This window comes from Blennius ocellaris, assembly GCF_963422515.1.
Source record: "Blennius ocellaris genome assembly, chromosome: 6".
NCBI lineage: Eukaryota > Metazoa > Chordata > Actinopteri > Blenniiformes > Blenniidae > Blennius > Blennius ocellaris.
The window spans coordinates 17,054,197-17,080,322 of NC_137655.1; the positions used below are offsets into that span (position 1 = coordinate 17,054,197).

The following is a 26,126-nucleotide window of genomic DNA, read 5'->3' on the forward strand; positions in this document are numbered from 1 at the left end:
GGGGTTTTTTTTTTCGTGCTGCCGTTTACGTGTATTAGATAAGTCAGTGACTATAAGTGAAATTAAATGGAACAAAGCATCGTTCATTTAACCTTGAACATTGGGAACATTTGGTTGCAATTAACAATTTGTTACATTTCCAAAGTCTCCGATGAAGGTTTATTTTCCAGATAAGCTATTCCAATTTAATTGTTACTGTTGCTCTCTTAGGTATCTATATACTTTATTGTATGTGAGCCAGTGCAGTAAAAACTAAAATGAAATTGAGGAAAAATCTCTTGAAGAGCCCTTATACTGCAATGACCTTTCTGGAAAGGGAAAACGGTCATCTTGCAATTCTTATAGTATATTATTCTTAAGTATATTCCCTTGCTACTTTCCCAATAGATTCAGGGAAAGGGTTTGTTTCACAAAAAATGTTGTTTGCGTTTCTTTGGTCTCAACAATTTATTCAAACCAAAAATTGCATTTCATCAACAAGATGAATTTTGAGGATCTGTGCCACACATTCAGATCAATAGTAATTCCTCTCATGAAGAATTAGCACAGGCTCCGAACAACGTTGCTCAATAAAGTTTTTTTTTTTTTAAATGTTAAACCCAATTTGATAAATCTGCCTTCATAGTCAGTGGATGTGTGGAAAGCATACATTTTTAATTCCAGGAACATATTAAAAATATATTATTCTAACTACAATTATTTCAAGGAGGACAGATTTTCTTTTATACTCTAGGGAAGTATGGCTGTGTCGCACATAATCTCTCAGCTGGAAATACAAAACCAGCAGAAAACAATTTGTAGACTGTAGACCTCAGAAACATCACGGTTTTGTCATCTGGAGAATGAAGCCCCGAGAAGTACAGAGCTGCGGAGAACAATGAGCAAGTTTAATTTCTGTGCTTTTACTGAAATGTCACATGCATACCTGATCTCAAATGTAATTACTTTCACAGTGTGAGCCCATCACTAAATGTACCAGTGATGTTTTTTTTTCCCCCCACCAGTCATTCATGCTTTTGATGAGGCAAAGAAGAGGATGTTACACAGTATCCAGCCGGGGATAAATTATAACTTCTGAATAAATACCCAAGTCAAATACACACGGAAGCTGTAAATGTGACGTTAGAATGCTCCTACACAGGAACGGAAGCGGGGAAGTACAGAGTCAGAGGGCTGTGGATTCATTCAATCAAGCTCAAACCATAATGTGGTCGTTCTCTGGATCATGTATGAAAAGTTAAATGGCTCTCGGTTCTATCAGTCAGGCAATTTTTACATAAATTATTCAACTTGTTTCTCATCCATCACTTTTCATTAACCATTACGTCCTTCGGTCGGAGAACACTCATCCAACGGTGAACCATCCATCTTCCATACCACGTTTTCCAGCTCATGGTCATTCAGCACCTGAGCCGCTGACAGGTGAAGCAAGGTGCAGCCCGGACACATCGTCAGTCCATCTCAGGGCAAATAGAGACTATATATATATATTTTATATACTAAGACATTCACACGTATCAGCAATTTAGAGTCACTTTCTCAATCTCACTACTGGCCCCGCCGCTCAATCTTGTCCAGTAAATCCATGAGATACATTTTGGTTCTGAGTTCTAAGATATTCGACACTCGTCTTTTCTGCCCTTGTCACAATGCTGGTCTTAAATTGTTGGCCTTGTCCTGTCCCGTGTCTTCATAGTTTGCTTTCTTCTTTATGGTTTCTAGAAATCCGTATTCAATTTTATGTCACCTGGTCGTCCAGTTTATCAGGTTCCTGTTCATGTGCACTTTTCCTTCCCCAGTTTCTAGCTGTGCTTCATTCACTCTCCAGTCCTAGAACACACACACACACACACACACGACACACACACACACACACACACACACACACACACACACACACACACACACACACACACACACACACACACACACACACACACACACACACACACACACACACACACACACACACACACATATATATGTCTGTTATGATTATAAATTTAATTAGTTGTAGTTTTGACCAGAGCCCGTCTTTTGGCCAGCTCTTGTTTTCCCTTTGTTTGCGCCTCTGCTGACCCGGCGTCTGTGCACATACCAAAAACTTGCATCTGGGGGTAAGTGGAGTTTTTCAATTGCTCATCGTCGAGAAAAACTAGAGACATCCCAGTAAAATTTGTCAGTAGTTTATTAATCGGTCCAACTGTACATGATGCAGTGAGAGAGGGACACCAGATGATGAATTGCATGGAGGAATACAACGATGCCAGTGCTATGGCAGCACCTGGAACACACCAACCATCAGCTGGACTGGAAATGATAGCCCTGTACAAGGAAACTGTTCAGGCCTCTGTATGTACAGGCACCATACAGTGTGTATGTGTGTGTGTGTCTTTGTGTGATTGAAAATATGAGACTGGATGAAAAACACACAAAAATGTTTTTTTTAGTTCCACAAATGTAAAAGGGAGCCATCTCACTTTATTTTATTGTAAGTAGTATTTCTGTTCCCTCTACTGTTTTGTTTAGTTGTTTTTTTTTAATTCATGTATTCATCCACAGTTTGAGTATGTTGAAGCGAAATGAAAGGAGACGAGGAAGTGGCCAAATACAAAAAGATTAGCTCATTAGCGGAAGTTTTTGTAATTCCATGTCTACATTGATATCACTATTACCCATACTTCTTGTGCAATATCTCTCTTTGCATAGTAAATAAAAGTTAAATGTTTTTGTTGTTGACATGCACCTATCTTTTGTAGCTTTTTTTTTGTTGTCTTGTTTTCCTTTTTCTTTTGCGGATTTTAGGGACTCCCGTATAGAAATTTAAGCCCCACTATAGTGATTGCATGCAGCGTTACCAGGAGAGCTGAAATTGCTTTCTACTAAGAGTTTATGAGCGCAATAGGCTAAGCCGGTATAGTGGGTGTTAATGAGGACTATTAAGTGAGACCTGGCTGGACAGGTGAGCGCCTGCGTGGACAGACTTCATGTCCTCAGCAGTACAAGAGGCACCACTGGCTGCAGACAGAGGAGGGGGGGAAAGTGCTCTGCGTGCAACAACATCCATATGTTCAGGTGATTGGGTTCTTTGGCTTTTGAGTCACTGTTGAAGATACTTCAGGCGGGAGGGGGGGTGGTGGGCGGGGTAGTACATCTAACGTCTGACTCTTGTCGAGAGACGACGAGCTTTGCTTCGACGCCGCGGCCACTCAGCCCCACGTCGTGAACCCGGCCACCGGCAAGAATTTTGGCCCAAATTATAACTACGGTTGTTAAAAGTTTTTTAGAATAACATTGCCAGAAACACCTGCTATACAGTGTACTAAGATAATAAAGAAAGAAAGAAATAAACAAACAAACAGAAGCGACGGGAGTCTTCGTAGAGGATGCTGTTAATCCCAAACCTGAAGTTATTTATGTACAGTTGTGTGTGTGTGTGTGTGTGTGTTGTTTAATCCGAGGTCCACACGGCCCTTTAGAGCCCCCGCATGCGGCCTCATCGTCTTCTGCAGCACCTAAACATTGAATATTGAAGCTTTAACCAGCTTTCCACTGGGTTTGGTTTTTAACCAGGTTTCCTCCTGCACTGGATAAAATCCTTTTTTTTGTGTGTGTGTGTGCGTCTGTATGTTTTTCTTTTTTTTTTTTCCTTTTTTTTCTCCGCGGTATATTTGTAGCTTTGGTAGCCATGCGAGCCCTGCAGAGAGGACTCTGCATGCCAGGGCGCCAGCAAGCAGCACGCTTTGTGTGGATAATCATGCCAGGTGAGAGAGTGGTGTGGTTTCTGCCTGAACGCCTGTGCACTGGCACTAAGAGGATGGAGGAGGTGCTCTGCCACTCCGGAGATCAGGTTGGAGGGTCGGGGAGTGTTTGAGGAGTGGCTGTCGGTCGTTACATGGGTGAGGTGAAGTCGAAAAGGCTGCATTTATAATGTCACTATGATGGAATTTGTTAAAATGTCCACTATGTCTTTTTCAAGTAAAACTAATGCCAAAAGATCAGCAGCAGTAAGTGCAGTCCAGCTGTCAGGTAGCCAACTACGGAAGCCTTGGAGGAGTCCGTCTCTGATTGCCAATCCCTCCTTGGGTTAAATGGCGGAGGCGTTGGGGTCGTATCGCCGCTTCTTCACATTTCTTACGAGGAGATAAGAAACAAGAGTCAGTGTCTTTTCAAACAGCGTCTGAAACACAGATCATGCAACCCGGACGAGCAACCACACTCATCTCTTCAGTTTACAGGGAGAATACGACCTAAATGGTTCTCCTTTCCATTGAATGGTGCCAAATGGAAATGTAAGATCTCTTTTAGGACCGTGGGGATAAAAAAGCTGAAGAAATCGGAGTGAGGAGAGGCTGGTCCATCTCGGTTGCATCAGCTTTGACTGCAAAGGCACCGAGTTATTTATAGCCATGAACCTTTAGGTTTCCATTCACAGTGATGCACAAAACATGTAGGGGAGGTCATGTTCATTCAGCAACCAACCACTTGTGCATGCTTGCTCTGGATTGATGTGAAACTTACAGCTGGTTTCCCAGCGATCCACTTTGATTAAGTTCAGGCCGTAACTCCAAAGGTTCATGAATATGAATATCTTTTCTTCCCTTACCGCAGACAAGTGCTGATTGGCTTGTGCGTGCAACATCGGGTTACGAGGTGACGTGTAGGAGACATGTTTCATTACCAGTTTTGATGGGAAAGACATTAGTTCCACTCAAAACATAACTGCAGGGAAATGGCTAGCAAAAAAAAAAAAATCTATTCTATTCTATAGAGGAGGGAAAGAGAGGACAACCACTTAAACAACATCCACAGCAGCAGCAGCAGCAGCAGCAGCAGCAACAATAACTACTACCAACCACAACAGTGGGACAACAACAAGTATGACAACAGGAGTGATGCATAACCTCCCCGTACTGTGGCTTGTTGTGGGGCTTCTATCACTCTCTCATGCACCTCTTCCAATAGTGCGCCAGTTGAAGGTGGCACTATTGCTGTGCGTGGTTCATGCAGTGCAATGCGCCGTGTCTGTACCAGGTCTGTGAAGCAGGCAGCAATGGCAGCTGGTGTGGGCGGGTCCGAGAGTCCTGCTCTGCTCTAGGGCGGAGCCTGGCCGTCCAGGCGGGTGTGGCCAGCCATGGCACAAAGGCTGCAGGCAACAAAAAGGTCCTGGCTTCTCTCTGTCTGTCTCTCTCTTTCTCTGTCTCGCTCGCTCTCTCTCTCTCTCTCTCTCTGTCGCTCTCACCACTCTCCATTTAAAGTCTCAGCCTCAAACAGCAAGCGGATTGAGAAAAAGATCATGGAGGGGATGAGAGCACGACAAACTCTGGACTCCATCACTCTTGGTTGGACTCAGCCTTTGTGCAATGAACTGAGCGTCTCTAAATCAACATGTCAGCATGCAGACAACCTTTTGCTTGTTATTCAATGTTTGCTTGTTTTTTTTTTTTCCGTTTTTGTTTTTATCAATCATTTTTTTTCTTCTGTTTTAGTGGTGAAAACCATGATGCTTTGCTATTTGGCATGCTTTGGTGGCTGCAGGATTAAATATCTCATTTTGTCTGTCAATCTGTTTAAAGTAAGATGTGTAACACCCCTGTTGCTCAAGACAGCAGGCTAATCATTGGTAGATCTACCATTAACCATGTACACAAAAGTCAATTTTCTACACAGAGATGTCATTCGGGTTATCTTCGAATTTCAGAGGGCAAAAGGATTTTATAGGTTTACAAGAACGTTTTTTTTTTTTAAAGCTATTTCGCTGTAATTCTTCACCCTCTGTTCTGAGACTCTCTGTTACTCTCTTCACTGAACATGCATGTCAAGCTCTGCCGATCCAATCAGTTTGAGTTTCTGCTACAGATGCACAGACACCCCCAGCGTCGCCCAACACATACAAACATCTATATGTATGCATTTACTCTCGGGTATCACCCACCTCTATGAGACAACCTGGAAATCATTTCATTGTAAATCATATGTTTATCTTTGGTATGTATGACGGTTTTTATGCTCGTTTTGTGCCGATCCTGGGGTCCATATTCTGTAGCAGGAGCTCAAACCCTGGTGTCTAGAAGCAGCAGGGATGCTAAGAGTTTCAGCAGGAGAGGCATGCGGCGTGTTGCTTACTTAAAGCCCCATCCAGTCCCCCCCAGCACTATGGCAGCCACAAGGATGGCTCCGGCGATGGAGCCTATTATTAGATTGGTGGCACTAGGACCTGTAAAGGGTTATGGGGAAAAACACATGAGTTTCTATACTCACTTACTGTATCAATAACATGTAACTATACAACGATGATTTCACATGGAACAGAAAACATACCATAAGTACACCATTACAGTAAAATGGTTGAGTCTGAGAATGTATCTTGCATGCTTTTCAGCCCCCTTTAGTGTATAGCGTGATTTGAAGGTACTCGAGCAAATGCCCTGGAGAAATTTACATTTATCTCTTATCATTCGAGGTGATAAATATCAGTGGTTTGTCTGTTAGGGTTGTGCAGAACACTAGACTCTGGGCATCCATCACTGTAAAGGCGATATGTATATGTGACCTGCAGTGCAAAGAGTACAGAATGTTTTTAGGAGTCCCGGTCACCACACAGCCTACCACTGACTGACAAGCCGGGTCGCTAACCGGACACTTCTCAGTACTGATTTCATTTAAATGCCCCACATGCCCCAGAAAGGAGAGGATCACAGGAGCAACCACATAACGACTAAGAATAAGAGAAGGAATAGGAAAAAGAGGAGGAAGAGGTAGGATGAAGAAAGTGGTCTGTTATAATGGGGAACAACGGGGAGAAGGAGGAGGAGGAGGAGGAGGGGAAATCCATCAATCAATCACACGACACTGAAAACATCCAATCACATGACAATTATATGGTCATCACCAAGACACAAGAAAACACAAAGCCACCGGGACGCACACACGGGCTCAGGCCGGCTCACGAGACCGCCCGCACACTGAGGCACCACTATGAAAGAAAGAGCTGTGAAAGGGTTAAAGATGCTTACTCTATTCCCCACCCTGTGCCTCCAAAAATCACCCCCAGGGCCAGAATGGTCCCTGCTACTGCCCCTATCAGCCTGTTAGTGGCCACGCTCACTGTGTAGAGGGAAAAGGAGCATTATTACCACCCTGTCAAAAACAAATAGCAGACTTCTGCTTCAGAGTCATGGATGAAGAGACACGGATTTCCCTCTATGACGCTGCCCCGCCCCTTTAAGCCCCCCCCCCCCCCCTCCATCCACCTGTGGTCAAAGCATCAGTAGCACAGCACAAATGCATCACTGCTTTTATATTCTCCTTCCGCCTGCATTTTTTTTTTCCTGTGAAATTCACGTCTAGCAGCGCGAGTGAGCTTCACATTGTATTATTGCAGAACAGCGTCGACAGTATGAACATGGTCATGAACTTCGACTAAATTCAATGGGCGCAGCATAAACACTGTGTGTTATTCATTCATTGAGAGGACAGAGGTGAATAATGTAGAAACCGACCCTTGGGTTCTTCATCCTGAGTGGCCTCAGGTTCTTTAGGCGGGTCAGGCATGCTACAGTCTGTCCCCGCCCAGGTGGTGTCACAGGTGCACGTGGCTTCATTGTTGCACACCTATACGAGTCGGACAGAGATGTGATGATGAGGGCGAAGCAAATAAGGTTGCTGACACGCTAGGTATATTTTCAGTATGTATGAACACCAGGACTGTTCCCAGCAGCCACATTTACATTATCTACAGAGGATGCAAAGATGATAAAAGACTCATCTATGAAAAGTTATTTGTAAATTATGCACAGAAGAAAGTTTAGCTAAACCAATTAATTTACAATAGTAAGCATTCTGACCCCATTGCAAGCACTAACAGCCACATTTCATTTAGCTTGTTTTTTTTTACTCATTTTATTGGATTTCATTTAATAAAAAGTATATTTGTGGGGAAAAGATTACTGAATCCGGTATTAATGTAAAAAAAACAAAAAACAAAACAGCTGCCAACATGCAGACATCGGCAAAGAACTTCTATAAAGATAATGCAATATTTATAATTGCTAAAGAGTTCCAATGTTGATGTTAATTACAGGTTATAATGTTTCATCTGAATGGGCGGGCTCAGTTCAGCATAAAAGGTGATGCACATACATAAAAACTGATACTTAGTGAAACGGTAACCATTAAAACAACAGCTGATGCTACAGTGGCTCTGAAGCCGGACAGTGAGACACGGCGGCTCTACAACCGTTTTTATGTACAAGAATCAGTGTGTGTTCGGCCAAAAGTAGTAACTACAATCATTCCTGCTATTCTATTATTAACTGTATATTATTAGTGTATTAGTATATACTGAATGAGTCAACTGAAGAGAGTTCAGTGTTTCATGAAACCGTAGAAATGTTAATTTTTGTATAAAAATTTTTTTAATTTCAAGTCTGAAATTTTCACAAAAGTCTAATGCAAACTCAAACTATAGTTAAGTTTTAGTGTATGGAAATCATTCCTCTTTATACAAGTCAGTCATAACATTATTACCACTCACCGTTGCTGCTTAATCATTGCTAAATGTTAATGGCAGGAAATTAATCGTTGATTTGAGCAAGCCAAATTGTTATGGTGAGACAAACAGAAGGGCTCATAATTACGGGGCGTATGTTGATGCCAGAATAATCAACTTATCAACATGAGCGATCCATTCTGAGCGAAAGCCTGTGGAGTGACGTCACGCAGCACGAGGCAAAGCGTAAGCGGTCGGTCAGTGCGAAGTGGGACTCACCCCATGGGCAGAGCACACCTGTCCATTAGGTCCACTGGGGCAGGTGCTCATATTGAGCGACTGGATGGGCAGACACTTCCGGTCAAGGCACATCATTGACGGCCCACAGGGGGTCCCATCCTCCACGTAGCCTAAATCGGTGTCGTCGTCCAAAAGGACATGGGCACCGCTGAGAGAAACACATTGGCGGAGAAGTGAGGAGAGACGAAGCTTCGTCCGGGAAGCCACAGCAGCGGATCGGCCCCCAGAAATAAAACGGCGGTTTTTAACGAATTAAACTTGTTTACGTGCACTGTATCACGTTGCCCTGGTGATTGAAGGAGGTGGGCGTAACGTCTCCCCTCATGGTTCCGATGCGTGGGATGCGCCCAATGTTGGTGCACAAGAGGTAACCACAGAACACGTCACTGTAAAAGTTGAGCGAAAAAAAATAAATAAAAATGGGTACAGTTGAAAATATTTCACCTCGTGCACATTTTGACTCGTCAGAGGTGGTTACAACTGTCAGCTCAGGGTTGGATTCCAGGCTCAAGGTCTTTCTGCATAACAGTTTGCATATTCTACTTTTGACCAAATAAGGTTTCTCCAGGATCTAAATACGCGTTTCTTGTGTTATTCCTTGTCAGTGATTGCACAAACGAAACTGTAATTGTGTCTCCGACTCTGTAACCAACGTCCTTCTGTGTCACGCCATCGTGCAACAATTACGTCACAAGACGAAAGAATCAGCAGTCTTTCTCTGACTCGACGTTCGGACTCTTCGCCGGCTGACCAAAGGGCATGATGGGAAATGTCACAAGCAGCTGATTGGTTCAGGTTCTCACGTGACGTCTGGAATACCTATCTTGAGAATATGTGTCAATCTGCATATGGAGGGAGTGCCATCATGTTCATGTCAGCAAGAATTCCTGAATGCGATTATATAACATCTGTCACAGACGCCAGTCACAGACTACACAAGTTAAACATTTGCTCAGGACATTTATGATATTATGTGTGTTATTATCTCATTATGAAATATACAGAAGGCAATGAGAGAGAAATGCTTGAGAAAGATAGAGAGAGTGAGTGAAAGTCTGTGTGTGTGTGTGTGTGGCTGGTGACAACATGTCAATGGAAGACAATAAAGGCAGATTGTTGCTATTCTATTCTATTCTATTCTATTCTATTCTATTCTATTCTATTCTATTCTATTCTATTCTATTCTATGACATGTGCACTCTGCTGCCCTCTATTAGATACCTGCAGGTCATAACAGAATCCAAGTTGAAAATGTCCGACATCTGGAGAAAGGAGGATTAATCCTATTAGTTTGCACAATCTGTCTGGAAGAGCCACAGGTGAGAAAAGACCTGACAGAGCTGGACAAAAAAAAAGGTTTAAACCACTTTTTTTTCACAGCTGGCTGATCTCTAATTGAGGCGAGGGCGATCGTTGGATTATCTGCTTACAGCAATTGTAAAGTAAGGCGTGACGTGTGTAGAACGTGCGGTTTACGATATCAGCACAGAGGGAAAGCCGCTGTTAATTAAATTTCCGATAACATCTTCAGCCGAGACTCACTGTTTACTACACTGGAGGAATTTCTCTCCGTCCTTCCCACAGTTGCCCTTCTCCGTGCCCTCCGTGTTCAGCTTCTCGTAGCAGAACTTCTCCGATCCACCGGCCTCTGAAACGCAGAATGGAGGGATGAACTGTAAAGATGCTCAAAGATGCTCACGATGCACAGTTTCCAATATACCGACACTCCGGGTGCAATATGCTAAAAGGGGGGGGGTGGCTTTTATATCTCCCCTCTGGTCTATGTGTCTTAAGCTTTTTGCTGAATTATTTCTGTCAAAGACAATATGATTTATTCCTTCATTAAGACTAATTCGCCGACAGAAAACAAAACAAAGCAAAAAATAAATAAATAAACACATTGTGAATAAGTCAGGACTGCCAATTGTCACATGTTGAAAGTGAAACTCTAAACTCACTATGTCATGATGCACATGTGTAACAAGCACTAATATTGTAATGGTCAATAACATCATCATTTTGTCCATTCTGAATGGAATAAAGCCAATAATGGAATAAAACAGGAAAACATTTTATACAACCATAACTGCCACAATGAATGAATATGATGAATTTCCCATGTATTTATTTCCAGGAAATGCAGCCCTATTTATGTATTATGACATTACTGGCTTCTTAAACTATTGGCAAGTTATTAACTTAGACTTCAGTCCATTGAAAAGGCCAAAACGACTGCAACTATTGTGTATTGTGAGTGTGGAGCAGTTTTTGCAGACGTCGTTCATATATATATATATTGGTATTGCCCAAATTTAAAAAAAAACAAATTGGAAGGAGGTAGAAAGATTAAAATCAGAAACCCTGTGTATATCACTGGATTTTTATTTTGTTTCAATGTAGATTGTAAAAAACAAATATGGTATTTTGTGCATTATTCTGCTTGATAATACCAGTATTATTATATAATTGCAAATAAATTGGCCTGTCTGTTTTGTGTTCATGTATTATGCTGGGAAAACTACAAATAAAGTTTAAAAGAAAAGACTAAACGTATTACATTATTGGTAGATATTATGTTATAGGCCATTATTACATTGCTGTTGTTACACGCCTGCTCGAAGCAGTGACTTGTGGTTGAATCTCCAGAATGTTCACATGAACGTATGTTGTGAAATACACATGCAAACACACCCATTTCTAGCTCCTTTACAAATTAATGACACCTCTCCAACACTCCACTAACTGACGTGAATGAAATGACTTTTAATCTTACTTGACCCCCAGATGTATTTACACTGGTTCTCTCGAGTTTTGCACTCTCCGTTGTAGCAGCGGCCCTTCAAACCAAACAGAAAAGACACACACATCGCGGGTGAATGAAACCCTGCTTCTGGTCTGAACCAGGCACTGTGAACGTTTCCCCACCTGGTTGACCTGGCAGAGGTAACCATCTTGCTTGTGAAGGTTGGGCGGGCACTGCAAAGTCACAACAGGACACGTTTTCCGAACCACTTTTATCTCAAATCATGCAAACAACTAAACCGCTTCAAAAGTCAAACAAAAAAGATCAGCACGACGTAAAGAATCAACCTGTCCAGAGTCCCCGGAGCAGGTTTCCGAGATGTCGCAGTCGTTCACAGCGTAGCGACAACTGTAACCTCGAGGATAAAACTGGTGAGGAAATTAGATACGACAAGTTACGTTCAGTTATCCTACATTAAGAGTGCTTGTTGGAGTTTCATCCCAACGCCACGCTCATACCAGACATGTGTTATTGCAGCATGGCCCGTCGCTGCAGTGCGCCCCGTTGGCCAGGGAGCACTTCTTGCAGCACTCTTTGTAGCACTCCTGAAGAAAGAAAGAAAGCAAGAAAGAAAAAAAAAAAAGGAGGGGGAAGGCTTCACCCAGCTGAATAAACATCTGACAGCAAAACAGACGTGACACGGCGGCGCGAAAAGAAAACTTACTGCTCGGGCTCCGCAGTCGCACTCCTCTCCCACCTCAACAAATCCATTCCCACACTCTGCCGTCTCGAACAGCTGCCGGGAGGAGGAGGCGAGAGGACGTGAGACAGGCTTGTGCGATTTGTGACAGCTGCGAGACGAGCGGAGCTGTGTGCATCTCACCTTGGTCGGCCTGTTGAACAGACACGAGCCGCCGCCTTTCAACAGGAACTCCTTGTAATCTGTGATGCTGCATTTGGAGAATCTCTGCGGGTGTTGGACCCTGGGAAATTGGAAGAATGGGAGACGTTACATCGGGGGAGTGAAATGTCCTGGAAGTGAAAATGGTGGCGTGCCGCGAACTGCTGCCCTGATAAGAACTTTAGTCCTCGTACTTTTTTATGATGAAACCTTTGTCGCTTTTAAAGAAGACTAAAGCTCTAGAATAGAATAGAATAGAATAGAACAGAACAGAACAGAACAGAACAGAACAGAACAGAATAGAATAGAATAGAATAGAATAGAACAGAACAGAACAGAATAGAATAGAATAGCTATGGTAGAAAGATATTTTGGCTATTTCTTCTTTATTATTTCATAAGTATCTTTCACTCTTTGGCTTTTTATCCTTTAATATTCTTTGCAATGGGTTAGAAATCTACCCTAAGTGATTAATTAAACTAAATAAAGACAACCGCTATCATTGAAAGAAGTTATATGTGTCATTTCTGTGTATCAGGGGTAAATGTAGTCACTTGTTTTCATATTGTCTGGGTGGTGGATATTACCCATTGTCCTCCATGATGCATCCAGCCCACAGGTTAGCACATCCACATTCCTCTGCAGAGAGGACAGTGTAAAGTGGAGAAAAACACAGAAAGGGGGGGGGGGATGACACATGAGCATTTGAAATAAATCGAGATCTGAGAAATATCTTCAGAAAATGTGCTTCTAATTCCACTTTGTCATAATAGAGAAGCAGCATTTAGCACCTGATCCTCGAAGCTTTGTGCTGAATCAAGAATTTCCTCACCCCATTTTTCACTGACACACTCATGCTTGGACAGATTTGGGACCATAATTTTTTTTTTTTTTTGCTGATGGTTGCCATTTCTTTTGTTTGGAGCTTGCAGTTTCTAACCTGGCAGCTGTGTGACGAGTCTGCCTCATTAACCGCAGTAATCGTAAGTCTTGTGGCGTAATATTCTTCCCGAGTCGGACTCGAAGCGATCTATTTTTAGACATCTTTCTTTCAAGACAATGAGCACATCTGTCCGACTGTCACTCCGGATGCCTCGGATAAAAAGACAGTTTGTGCTAAGAAAAACACTTGGTTTCATTGATGCCCTCTGCATTTAAATAGCCTTTGAGTGATAGCCAGAGAAAGAGTCGGAAAACACATTTGAAATGCAAAATGCTGAGTGATATATTCAGGCCTATAAGTTCACATGGTAGCCATAATTCATTCCAACTAAATAATCAGAGGCGCTGAATCAAAACAGGAATGGTGTTTAACCTTCACCAAGACGCTGTCGTGCATGAAAACAAGAAGCAGCGAGTCCGAAAACTGTTCTGATAACGGGAATCTTTGATGATGAAACTGGTAAAATCGTACTTGTGCTTTTTGTTTTTCCTGCTCGTTCACGGAGCAATTTACTTTTGTATTACTGCATTTACTATCGTCCGGACCTCACTGCTACTCGATGCGAGTAAACAAACTGTGTTTCAGGTGTACTTCTCTTGGATGCCGGGTCCCACTGGATGCCCAGGTTCTGCGCCAGGCTCTGGGATAGAGATCCCACCATGGACCAGGTGGTGCCGTACTGAGGGGGCGACAGAGATGACAGATTACACACGCGCACGCACATACGCACACACACACACACACACACGTGACAGGTACTCTCACCTCATTGACCCCGACGCCACGGCTCACAGAGCACATGCCTCCGAAGTACGCAGTGCTGCTCCTGCGGTAGTGGAAGGTCATATTTCTACAAAAATGATGGAAGACGAGGAAGAAAACATGAAGAACACATTCTTCATCACCAAAAGCTGCAGAGGACGAGGTTATCACTAACGTGAGCACTTCTGCAGGTGCAGCACAGGTTAGACACAATTAGTCTATTAGAAAGGACGTTAGTAATGTAGAGCTGCACCCCCCCTAAAAAAAGACACATGAACAAACGAGTGCTTTATTTAAGTTATTATTTAACCTAAATTTATTTAGGTTATTACAGTCCAAGAATTGAATTTTATGCATTGGGTTTATAATGCTTAAAGGTTCACGCAGACTTCTTGTTTTTCTTTCTCTTTTACAATTTCTGTAGCCGAAATGGGTACAGGCTGAAGCCAAGGCTTATTTTTGCCTATCCCTTAAAAATCCATAAAGTTACCTGGGACACCAGTGATACAAGAAAAAAAAAATACAAAAGAAGGTGAAAAAATACAAACACATGTCAGCTATCCAATGGACAAAATTGATGAAATAATAACACAACATCTAACAAACACAAAGTGAAATAAAATAAACATGATATCTATGAAGGAAAACAATGACTTGTTCATTTTACTTACTTATCTTTAAGCAAAAATACTTTTCAATTAAGGTCTGAAGCAGCATGCAGTATATCTACATCTATCATTTGTGGTCATTTAGAGTTGGACATGATGTGATTTCTTTTTTTTCTTTTGGCAGCTCACAGGGCGTTTCATTGATCTCTTGTCTTTAAAACAGTGGCAATTGTGATGTACGTTAATATGGCTTGAACGACCTAATATAAAGTAAATAAAATGCTGCGTTGAGCGCAGGACTCACGAGAGAAGCTGCACAGAATCGGCGTGGTGTTTGATGCTCAGCTGCCGGTACTTAGCGAAATCTCGCAGCATCTCCAGCGGCCTCACGCTGATGGGGATGTGGTCCTTGTCTGTCCAGATCTCCACAGCAACCAGCACCACACGCGTGTGCAGTTGGTCTTTGAAGATCTACCATGAATTATTCGTCGCAGCCAATGGGAGCAATAAGGAGAGACAGAGATAGCGAGCGAAGGAGGCACAGGGAGGGGGAAAAAAAAAAGACAGCACAGGGAAAGGAAGCAAACACTGGGTGTGAATTTGAATCTGATCTGTCTGCGGGAAAGACAGATGAGGAGATGCAGCACACTGGGAGCAGAGAGGAATACGGGGAGTATTAATGCACGGGGCCAGATCACCAAGCAAACAGTGTTAGATTCAGTCATCGCCTCAAGGCGTCACTGATGTAGAGTAACAGGTACACATCCAGAACGTAATTAAATATGGTCACAGGCTTACGGTTGCTGATAACCCCTAAATGCTGAAGTACAGCTGTGGCTGCAGGGAAATTGAATAGCTTTGCAGATATTAGAATAGAAAGAAGTGCGAGTTGAACAAAGTCAAATTTCATCCTGGCTTCTGGCGCTTGAGGGAATGACAGATAGCATGAATGAGTTGTATTACCGACAAAGTGAAATTTAGCGGCGGATAGAAAGTCAGAAAACCCTCAACTTGACCTTACAAAAGCGGGTTTTACTTAATAACAGCCTGGCGAAATGAGCTGTTTTTATATAATTTGAGAGATTGTTCACAAGAGGCACACATTTGACGTTTCTCAAAGGATAAAACAAAACGCTTACTCACACCATCCACAAGATTCACTACTGACTTGGCAAAATTCTTTGTATGCTGCTTGGTCTTGTGTCGTTTATACTGCGGCGAGAGAGAAAGCAAACACAGAAGAGAAGATGAAGAGGCTGCAGTGCTTTGATGATGCACAGTGAAATGCATTGAGCAACACTGCTCCCTCTTGTGGTCCGAGTGCAGCGTTGGTCTGAAACATTAATGAGTTTGTTTTTTTTCTTTTTCTGCATGAAGAGAATAAGAGAAGAGTGTGCAACGTGAAGAAGGTGTCCGACGTGCTGTCCCTCCCAGTGGAAACACGTACCATACTGTGGTCATTGACGATCATGACCTCCAAATACTTCATCTCTTCAAACACGCTGCGAGGCATCTGCGGCACAAAATACAAAAAACACAGCAAACAGTGTAGTCTGCCGTCCCAGTATCAGCAGAGCTTCGACTGCTGGGAGTGACGCACACATGTTGTACAATGAATGCAGGGTGGGTGACCCAAAGCTGATGCATCACCGAGGAGAGACGAGCGATCAGGGACTTACTGCTCGCTTTTTCCTGCGCTTCAGCCAGGATAATTCATCCAGCTCCGAGAAGAGCTGCTCCTCCTCCTCCTCCACTGCAAAACAACACACACACACACAAGGAAACAATGACATTTGAGCATTTGCAACTGGGCAGGCTCAGTGCACATGTTTGAAGCTGACAGTAATGTTGTCATGTGTGTGACACGCCATGTGAAACGCGAGAGCGCCTGCTACAGAAGCACAGACGCGTTAAACCCGTCGACGCCGTACAAGTGGGAGCAACGAAAACCCCCTCAGTCTCGAAGAAGGTAAAGCAGAGCCCACTCTATTTGGCAGCAATAAATTATTAACTAACATCGAACTACAGACATGCAGCCCCAGTCCCTATACGGTGGCCATTTCAAGCACAAATGAAGTGGACATTATTCCCAAATTATTATGTGAATGCAAAAGAAAATGACTCAACTGCATTTAAATAAAAGACTTAAGATGAACTATTTTGATAAAATAAGCTTCAATATTTGTCATAAATTCCAATGGAAGAAGTATTTGAGCACAGCTTTGGCCTCTCGTGGTAGAAAAGAGGGGGAAATCCCTGCAGCCCTCAAAAGTTGCTCATCCTTGATGGAGGGTGTTTCTCGTTCGGAAATGTTAAGTTGTAAAATACATTTCACCACTTGTGGTTGTCGTAGCGTGCTTTTGTGCCAAACGTGCATACTGAAAGTTGATGTGCGGGCCAGAAGGAGAGGTGTGGCGCTGGTCAGTGGCGGAGGACCGACGGTTAACATTATGTAAGATGACAGTAATAGAAATGTTACCCTCTTCCTCTGAATCATGGCTCCACGGAAGGGAAGCTGTCCTTCTTAGTTTATGAGGCCTTGCAGCTGTATCCTGCAGGGTGAGGCAAACGAGCGTGAGCAGATTGATGAGGGGCCGAGAGAAACGAGCCAGCGGAAAGTGTTTACGCACGCCATGCTTAAGTCAGAGTCAACCTATTTTTTGGTTAAAAGTGTGAAACTACTTGTAAACAGTTATAACAGGTGATATCATGCAAAAAGGATAATCAACCTCATGCTACATTTCATACATCTAAAATTGTGTTTCTCTGATTTAAATATCCATTTTCTTGTGCTACATGAGTGCTTAAAGTAATATATATACAGTTTGAGACGCAATCTTTATTTCCATGTGTGCATAGGTCCTTATGCAAAGCTATTTTGGATTTGAGTAGTTGTTAAAGCAGTTCAAATAGAAGAGTGTTTTGAAATGTAAGAAATGAGTTTGAATCAGTGAAGAATCAACCCACCATGTTTTATTTAACTTAAATACTGAATTATTTATGCATATACTTATGTCACATTCATGCAGCTGGGGAATCAGTGAGTGTTACTGTGTGAAAAAGTCTTGTGTTCGACGAGGAAGTATCGAAATTAAGACATCAAAACGCCTAAGAGGCAATGTGACCTCGCCAGGATGATATTCACATAATGATAAACAATGTTATTATCACCCACATCAGTGGGAGCACAATAATATTTATGCATATGACCTCCACACATTTTGAAAAAACCCAAATACAACATACACAGGTGTTTGTTGTGTGTCCAGCATTAATTAGGTTTGTCAATGTTTTTTTGTTTTGTTTTTTTCCCCCTAGGTAAATAAAAAGTGGGTATGGCAGGTTTCTTACACATCTTATAAGTGGGCAATTTGATTTTCTATACAAATAAAGTTGTATAGTAAATTGATGTCATAAATATCTCTTAAAGTCTTATGAAGCTTCCGTCTGTCTCATCATAATGTTCTGCACGTGATAGCACTCGGACGACATTTGCTCACAATTCTTACTTTTGTGACTCGGTTAAGTAGGATAAATTAAATCCATCATGAGAAGTGTTAATACTTTTCTGTCCCTCTCTGAATCAACCGATCTTTTTAAACACGTTTTACTTGATGACATTATAGGCCCACAATAAGACGACTGACGTTTAATACAGTACACTATCAAAACATTAAATAGAACAGTTCTGCTTCAAAATGCCAATTATTGTAAATATCATGCAGTGGTGATATAGTTTTCTTCACTCACAGAAAATGAAATCATCTACAGTCAGTCATCTGAACAAATCCTAAATGCCAGAGTTCTTGTACTGAAACATTAGCTCATGTTTGTGGTCAAATGTTGCAGCATGTGCTTCATTATGTCTTCTTCTAAAACCAGGAGCATCCTTGGAGAGGTCAGGACATCTTTGACTGGAAATAGGAGTATTGATAATTGCATGCGTGAATCAAGAGACGTCTGGGGGACATTTGGGTGATAAATATTTGCGTTTTTTCAGCCAGAGTAATAACTTACAATTGAATGAGTCTGTAGCAAGGGCTCAATTAGATATACATGGACTCCATCGTCAAACATCCCGCTGCCAGGCGGAGGGAGAAGAAAAGGGAGAGAAGCCAGTCGATATTGAATCAATAGGAGCCGAGAAGCAGAGATGAGTTTATCCCGAGATATTCCGAACATGGCAAGGAATACACACAGCCCGGCTGTTCACTTACTGCAGCCCGTTGCAGGTTGATAAGGCCGCATGGGAGTTCTCGTTCCCTCTCACCTGGCCGTGGTAGTAGCAGTGCTCTCCACCCTGCAGGGAGAGAGAGAGAGAGAGAGAGAGAGAGAGAGAGAGAGAGAGAGAGAGAGAGAGAGAGAGAGAGAGAGAGAGAGAGAGAGAGAGAGAGAGAGAGAGAGAGAAAAAAGCACAGCTCTGATGCAGCATCACTGCAAAGGAGCCTTTCTGGCGGTGTGCTGCAAACATCCACCGAAACGTCTCACAGGTTCGACGTAACACAGGCGAAGTATCAGTTCTGCAGTTAACGATTTTGTGCTCGAATTTCCAACACAGTTTCAAATATGTAACAGCTTGTGCCACAGATGTTGGTTCAGCTTACTCGCGGAGCATTCCTGTGCAGGGGGGGGGGGGTCTTAAGATGTGAAGTTAACACTTTGCAAGGTGGTTACAGGCGCTGTTTGTGACTCAGCTGTCGGGGCCCAGGGTGAGCAGAGGACACCTCCTCCCCACCCCACTCCAGTTTTTTCTATTTTTTTGCCCCCTTTCTCTTCCTCACTCACGCTTCACCCATCCCACCCTGCGCTGCTACTGCAGAGTGCTTTCCCTCCCCGTGTCATGTGACCAGAGCTCCAGCAGGAGGCTGCAGGGGAGTGAAACCCTGCTGATTCAGCTCCAGTAGCCCAGCCCAGCTCACCGCTGCCTGAATCAGCAGCAGCAGCAGGACCCGGCTCTCATTGCCCTCTCTCCATTTCCTCTTTACCTCTGCTCTACAACGTGACACAATCTCACATATTAACCTACTTACCCAAGTCTGTCTGTCTCTCTATCTGTCCATCTCCTTTTCATGAACATTTTGTTCTATTTCTTATTTAGTACAGAAGGTTTACAGTTGTAGACGCAGCTTTTTTTTTGGCGTCTTCAATTTGTCAAATGTTGATTAAAGATAGCAACCAAACGGATGTGCAAAAATTCACTAAAATCTGTTTATTTCACATGCTTTTTTTTTTTTTTTGCATTTTACCAACAATATACATGACTTCCAATATAACAGGAAAAGAAAAGCCTCCAAACTTTACCTTTGACAGGACAGGTTTCCCCCCTTCATAGTGGATCTCAACATAATCTGAAGACAGCAAGTCACTGATGAAAACAGAGATGTGGTTAGTAGCAGTGGAGGGACGTGATGCAGCGACAATAAAAAAGAACACACAGCAGCCTGTTTGTCTGCTGCTGTGACCGACTCTCACATTGTGGCTTTGGGTTAGCGGTGAGCGCAGCTCTGGTTTAAACAAGACGACTCATCACCGCTGCGCCTGGGTGAGCCTGCACAAACACTCCCGTGGCATCTAAAAGGTGTGGTGGGGATGTTAACTGATGTAAGGCCTCAGGAAATATCATGACACGTGGATTCAAGAGGATAGTTAGTTAACTCTGAAAGAGGCGGCACAACCCTAACCCCAAAAAAACGTCACCAATGTAAAAGCCATCAGGAGTTGCAGCCTAAAATTAAAATAAGTCTAAAAGCGCTCTCCTGACACTGCAGTTTTTACATGACTCTTTCTTCTCTAAAAATTCCAAAATTAGACGACTGATTGAGAAACAACACAAATGAAGGGAAGAGAAACCAAGTAACCGAATCTGTAAGCTGCCAATGACTCCTAATGTGATAAATGATTGTTAGGCCGTGGCTTCACCTTGAACATAACGGTCCTCCCAGCAATTCCCGCTGTCTGAGTCAGCGTCCCTCACCATAACATGCACTCAATCTGTTCGCTGACTTCAAGTGGCTGCAATTTCTGCCACAAAGGCACTTTTCTTTTTTTTCCCTGAGCAACCTTGCAAATCAAAAAACATTCGCCTCTTTGTGGACATGCAGTGATGTTGCAGGACAAAGAAAAGAAGAAGAAGGGAAAAAAAACAAGGGGGGGGGGGTGATGGATTTATCTTGTGGCACCAGCAGAGTGACATTTTTGAGTGATGCTTAGTGACTCGTGAGCAGGAAGTGGACAATTATGAGTGAAGAGTTGTGGCATGTCCCAGAGATTTGTGAGTGAGGGGCTATTTATAGCTTGACAGATGAGGACAGGCGAGAAGAGTGGGCCACACCACGGTGTACTGGTGTTTGCAAGTGTGTGTGTGTGTGTGTGTGTGTGTGTCCGTGGGTGGCCAGCAGCACTGCAGTGTGTGGAGGGGTAAAGCACTGGAACATGAAAATCCAGAGGCGTGTGTGTGTCTGCGAGAGCTGTGATTGCCTGTGGAGACCACAGAAAGAGGGAGTCCTGCCCTGAAGTCTCTCCATCCATAGGATAGTGCCACAATGCAGCAGAAGCAGCAGCAGAAGCAGCAGAGGAAAGCAGGAAAGAGGGGAAGCAGAGAGAGGGGACCAAAAAAAAAGAAAAAACTGCAGGAGGTTCTTATTCCTGGCACCCGACCAAATGCAGCTCAGAAACACCACACGACACCGTCACACTGTTCATGCAATGAAGCGGTCTCCACCCAGTCTTAAAAGAGATGCCCGAAAAGAAAGGTCAGTGGCACTGAAATCTTCACAGAAACAAAGCAGAGGGAGGAGGAAAAAAAAATTGTATAAAATTTTTTTACCCCTCACGAGGAACCACAGCCCTTTTTTCCCCAGAAAGAAACCATCTCTGCTGACGTCAAACTCCTTTATCCAGACGGGATCTGAGCTCTCTCCATGCTTTAAATCATCGACTTCAGAGGATCTCAAATCCCAGGTACAGTACGAGGTGAGCTGATAAAGTAGCAGCCATTGGCAGGTAGCAGACCTATCTATATTTAGATCGGTACTGTCGCAGCTAACACAATCCAAACTCCTCTCATACACACACACACACACACACACACACACACACACACACACACACACACACACACACACACACACACACACACACACACACACACACACACACACAAGGCATCCCACAGATAACCTACGAGCAAACAGCTGGGAATCAAGGTCACACTGTCAAGCCCCCACACTGCTGTAAAACACTCCATTGTTTTTGTGTTGATTCATGAATGTCCAATAAACACGGCGTGCCGTGTGTGAGAGGGTCTTCTGTGAGGCCGTGTGAGCTGGAATTGACACGAGAAGAACGGTCGTTTTTGCGTGACACACGCCAACTTAAATACATGTGATACACGGAGGTGTTACTGCCTCCGCCTGCAAAAGAACACAATGATGCTGGGTCTAGTTTCAGCTGGACCCTGCAGAGCATTTTGAACCTAAAAGAGAGAAAGAAAGAGTGATGATATCAACTCTTAATCTCTATGGTGCTAAAATCGGGACAAAATGACAACAAAGAGAGCAGAAGAACCAAAGCGACGCTCGCGTTCATATGATTTTCTTTGTTTTCAAACCTTTGAAAACTAATTATAGACACTGAAATCAAAATGTTATGTCATTTCTCTGTGATGATCAAACAAACTAACGGTCCACCGATAATCTAAGACCATTTAAAATGACATTGTCTTACGACTGAAACCAGTTAATCCCATTAAGCAATCTAAAATCCAATCAGCAGTTTTAAGCCCTTATACCAATGTACATTAAGTCCCTCACATATGTAGACTGGCTACTTTAAGTACGGAGCAAATCAATATCATTGAGTGTCCAGAGCGCTCTGGACAGGACAGTGTTTGCAGACCACAGAATACGGAACTGTCTCTCTGCACATTTTTGATGCAACACTATTAAAGCTTCATTAAAGCTGAAGACTTGAGTTCATTCTAAAAGCATCCGGCCAAAATATTCTCTCGGTCTGTAGCCTGGCGGCCGGATGCGGATTGTTTTCAGCGCTTATACGTCGGCACGCTGACCTATTCAATTACGCCATCACATTCCCTTCAACTGAGGCTGCATTGATGCCTAATCTGACACACAATACATCTCATTTATAAACAGCAGTCGGCTGCGGGTGGGACTCGTCACTGTAGTCATTTCTGTCCCATGCCGCTTTGAACATTTATATTCCTGACCACAATCACACCAGTTTTTTCCCCCCTAAAACCTCAAATATATTTCAATTCCAACGCCGTTCAACTGTTTCTACCATCATGAACCTCGCCAAGTGGCTCGACTTGAAACTGAACGGCTCCGCTGTGAGAAATGAAACCTGCATCGCCGTTTCCCTTTTATGGTCTTATTAATATTCTGCATGGCACCACATAATATTTTGCATAATATCTGTGGAGTGAAGAGTGTCAGTGTGGATCTGTCGGGGCAGACATCTTTAGACAGGCTTTACATAACCTCTTCAAGAAGGCCAGAATGAGAAAAAAAAAAAAAAAAGGTACGACTATATATTCTTTTCTGTCAACATGACCTTGACAACTAACATGGTTTGTTATGATAGAAGCAGAAGCTGACTTTTTGCTTTCCGCCCGGTGAGTTGCTCATGAATCCAGTTGTTGTGGTACTATTACACTAACGTTGCACTCGCCTCCTCTGCAGTAGTACTTGGGTACATTGCACAAAAATAATGTATAGGCCTCCTACAGCTTTTTCGCAGAACCAGATCATTTTTACGTGACTCATTCGAAACTACAAAGAGGAGCCCAGGAGCAAAAGGCATGGAAAAGTACACATTTCTCATAGCGATCACAATTCCCCTGTACACTATAAACGTACAGAAACTTCCTTTAACAACCGCAAAAAAAAATCAATCTCTGAGCTAAACTAAACTACCGTCATGAGATGAGAGGACTTACTTGTTCAGCGTTAGATCCAGAACAAATCTGGAGCCAAACGCTTCCAACTGGAAGCTGACTTGGGCGAGATGGGCTGCCTGTACAGGAAGAGAGAGAAGTCACCACAATTAAAGCTGTGTATACAGAGCAAACACTCCTCTCAGGTCCACCTCCAGCATCCCTTACAGCCCTCGAAACAAAGGTGCAGATGCACACTGGGTCTCGTGAGAGGAAAAAGTCTGCTTGTTTGGCATCGTTCCATTTTTTTTTTTTTTTTTTTGCAGAATAACAAGGAAAAAATGTCTGCCAAAGTGATGTGTACGTCACTGGGAACACTAAAACACACTGAAAACTTTTCACAGCATCCCTCCCGAGTTGCCGGCTCACCTGGCCTCCCGTGGCTTGGTTCCTGGTCTGGGTGTTCAGGTCATGGTAGGTGCTCTCCGAATCCTCGTTCAGGTAGTAGATCAACCGCGAGGGGTAGGTGATCACATGCTCTACTGCATGGCGTGTTGTGTTGTCGAGAGCAGGTGCTGCAGTCGCCTGTTGCTTCAGCGGGGCTGGCACTGCATCCCTCTCAACCTTGTCCTCTACTCCTTGAGAATCTGCGAAGGAATTTCCCCCCCGGGAGCACACAGATATATGAAAAAACCCGACCGGTGCGTACACACATGCACAGAGCCAGCTGACATCCTTTATTCATGACACACATATGATAATAACGCTGGGGCAATTGGACCACTGCATTACTGCGATTCTTTAATGGAGACATACCGTAGTACACTGACAACTCAGGATTGAGAATATGAATTGGTGCATTTACTTATGAACAAAGTGGAAAAAAAAAAGAAAAAAAAACTGCAGTGTGTTTAAATCCAAACAGCTGTGTGACTTCTGCGGATGAGCACACTGAGTCCCCGTTGACAGTTCATTCAGATGCAGCAGCAGCAGCGAGGAGCTGTATTCCCTCACAATCTGAACAACGGGCAAATAACAACAGTATAACGCTGAGGTGCTGTGGTCTGCGGCTCATGCACCATCGCGCCGGAGACGCAGCAAGATCGCAGCGAGGCGTCATGTGTGTCCGCACAGCACAGCACAGCACAGCACACCTTCGGAGGTGACACACCGGAGGCGCACGCACCAAAGCGGGAGGTGCGCGCGGCCAGGTCGGAGTGACTGGGAGCCGGAGGGTTGGTGGGGGGGGAGATCGCAAGACGTACCGGATGAAGCCGCCGATGGATGAAGCCAGGGCGAGAGGACGCTGACGAGCAAAGTGGCCAGAAATATCAAATGCATGATTCATATTTGAGAGCTGAAAATATCTCGGTTATCAACACGTCAAGGCTGTTAGGAGCGCGCGGCCCATCGCGGCGGGAGAGGTGCCGTGCAGGGGGGCTTTCTTCATGGATCCGGGAGGCACCGGGGCTCTGCTGCTGGCTGCTGCAGTAGCGGCTGAGGAGGAGGAGGAGGAAGAGGAGAGAGGAGGAGAGGAGGAAGAGGAGAGAAGAGGGGAGATCGGGACGGGAGGGGGGAGCTGAAAGAAGGCGGTGGCCAGGCAGCAACTGGAAGTCAACCAGCAGGCTCCGCCTCGGAGAGTCGTCCTCCTCCACACCGGGTTACACAACACACACACACACACACACACACACACACACACACACACACACACACACACACACACACACACACACACACACACACACACGCACACACACACACACACACACACCTCAGAGAAATTAATTATTAAATACTAGAATAAAACTACTTGAAAAAAAAATAACATTAAAAATTTAAGTGTCATACATAACCACATGCCAGTGGATTTCAAAGTCTGGGGTGGATCATTGTCTGGGGAGAAGAGGGGGCGGCGGGCGCGGGGGGGGGGGGGGGGGGGGGGGGCAGCAGGGACAATCTGGAGATCAGGGGGATTCCTTTTCCCTGCATTTATTGATCTTTTTTTCAAATTGGCTTTAGTTTCTAGACGAGAATTAACTCCTGATGCTGCCTAAAACCAAGTGTGAGCTGAGAGGAGGCTGCGCCTTTGCAGTCATTGCCCGGATGCGGTGGAATGACTGTCTATTAGAGAGGCTCCCTTCCCTGTCTGTTTTTAAAAACACACCTTAAAATTCATCATTCCTTTTAGGCCTTCCAATAATTCTATACAAGTCTTACTCATCTTTTTTAATGCATTTCATATTTATCACTTTTTTCTATTTTATGTAAACTTATAAATTGTGTACTTTGGTCAACTGTGGTGTCTTTAAATGTGTTTTATGAATACATTTAGATTAGACTGGACTGGACTGGACTGGACTAGAACGAACTGGACTAGACTGAATTGGAAGAATTCATCTGGCCATCCATCATACCAGGGGTCTGGAACCTGCAGCTCTCGAGCTGCATGTGGCTCTTCATCCCTTCTTTCTCTCTGAAG

General features: G+C 43.6%; 1 protein-coding gene across 3 annotated transcripts; it reads right to left on the reverse strand.

The window, feature by feature from the left end:
* Nucleotides 1–2,172: 2,172 nt before the first annotated feature.
* adam23b (ADAM metallopeptidase domain 23b) lies at nt 2,173–25,196 on the reverse strand (the record flags this gene model as incomplete). 3 transcript variants are annotated; one of them, XM_080498426.1, is made up of 26 exons in its annotated part: nt 24,910–25,196; nt 24,074–24,291; nt 23,708–23,784; nt 20,050–20,113; nt 18,966–19,048; nt 18,766–18,829; nt 17,228–17,300; nt 16,428–16,501; nt 16,196–16,261; nt 15,892–15,960; nt 15,053–15,219; nt 14,144–14,228; nt 13,970–14,057; nt 13,023–13,074; nt 12,418–12,517; nt 12,259–12,330; nt 12,053–12,139; nt 11,882–11,962; nt 11,717–11,767; nt 11,565–11,628; nt 10,334–10,439; nt 9,058–9,177; nt 8,771–8,939; nt 7,503–7,614; nt 6,127–6,217; nt 2,173–4,133 (listed from the first exon to the last, which is right to left on the reverse strand). In XM_080498426.1, exons 1-26 carry the CDS (start codon nt 24,983–24,985, stop codon nt 4,088–4,090), a joined length of 2,355 nt encoding a protein of 784 aa, XP_080354552.1. In that variant the 5' UTR covers nt 24,986–25,196. The 3 variants fall into 3 exon arrangements, with proteins under 3 accessions (XP_080354552.1, XP_080354554.1, XP_080354553.1); XM_080498428.1 differs by lacking the exon at nt 6,127–6,217; XM_080498427.1 differs by lacking the exons at nt 2,173–4,133; nt 6,127–6,217 and adding an exon at nt 7,013–7,107.
* Nucleotides 25,197–26,126: the final 930 nt, after the last annotated feature.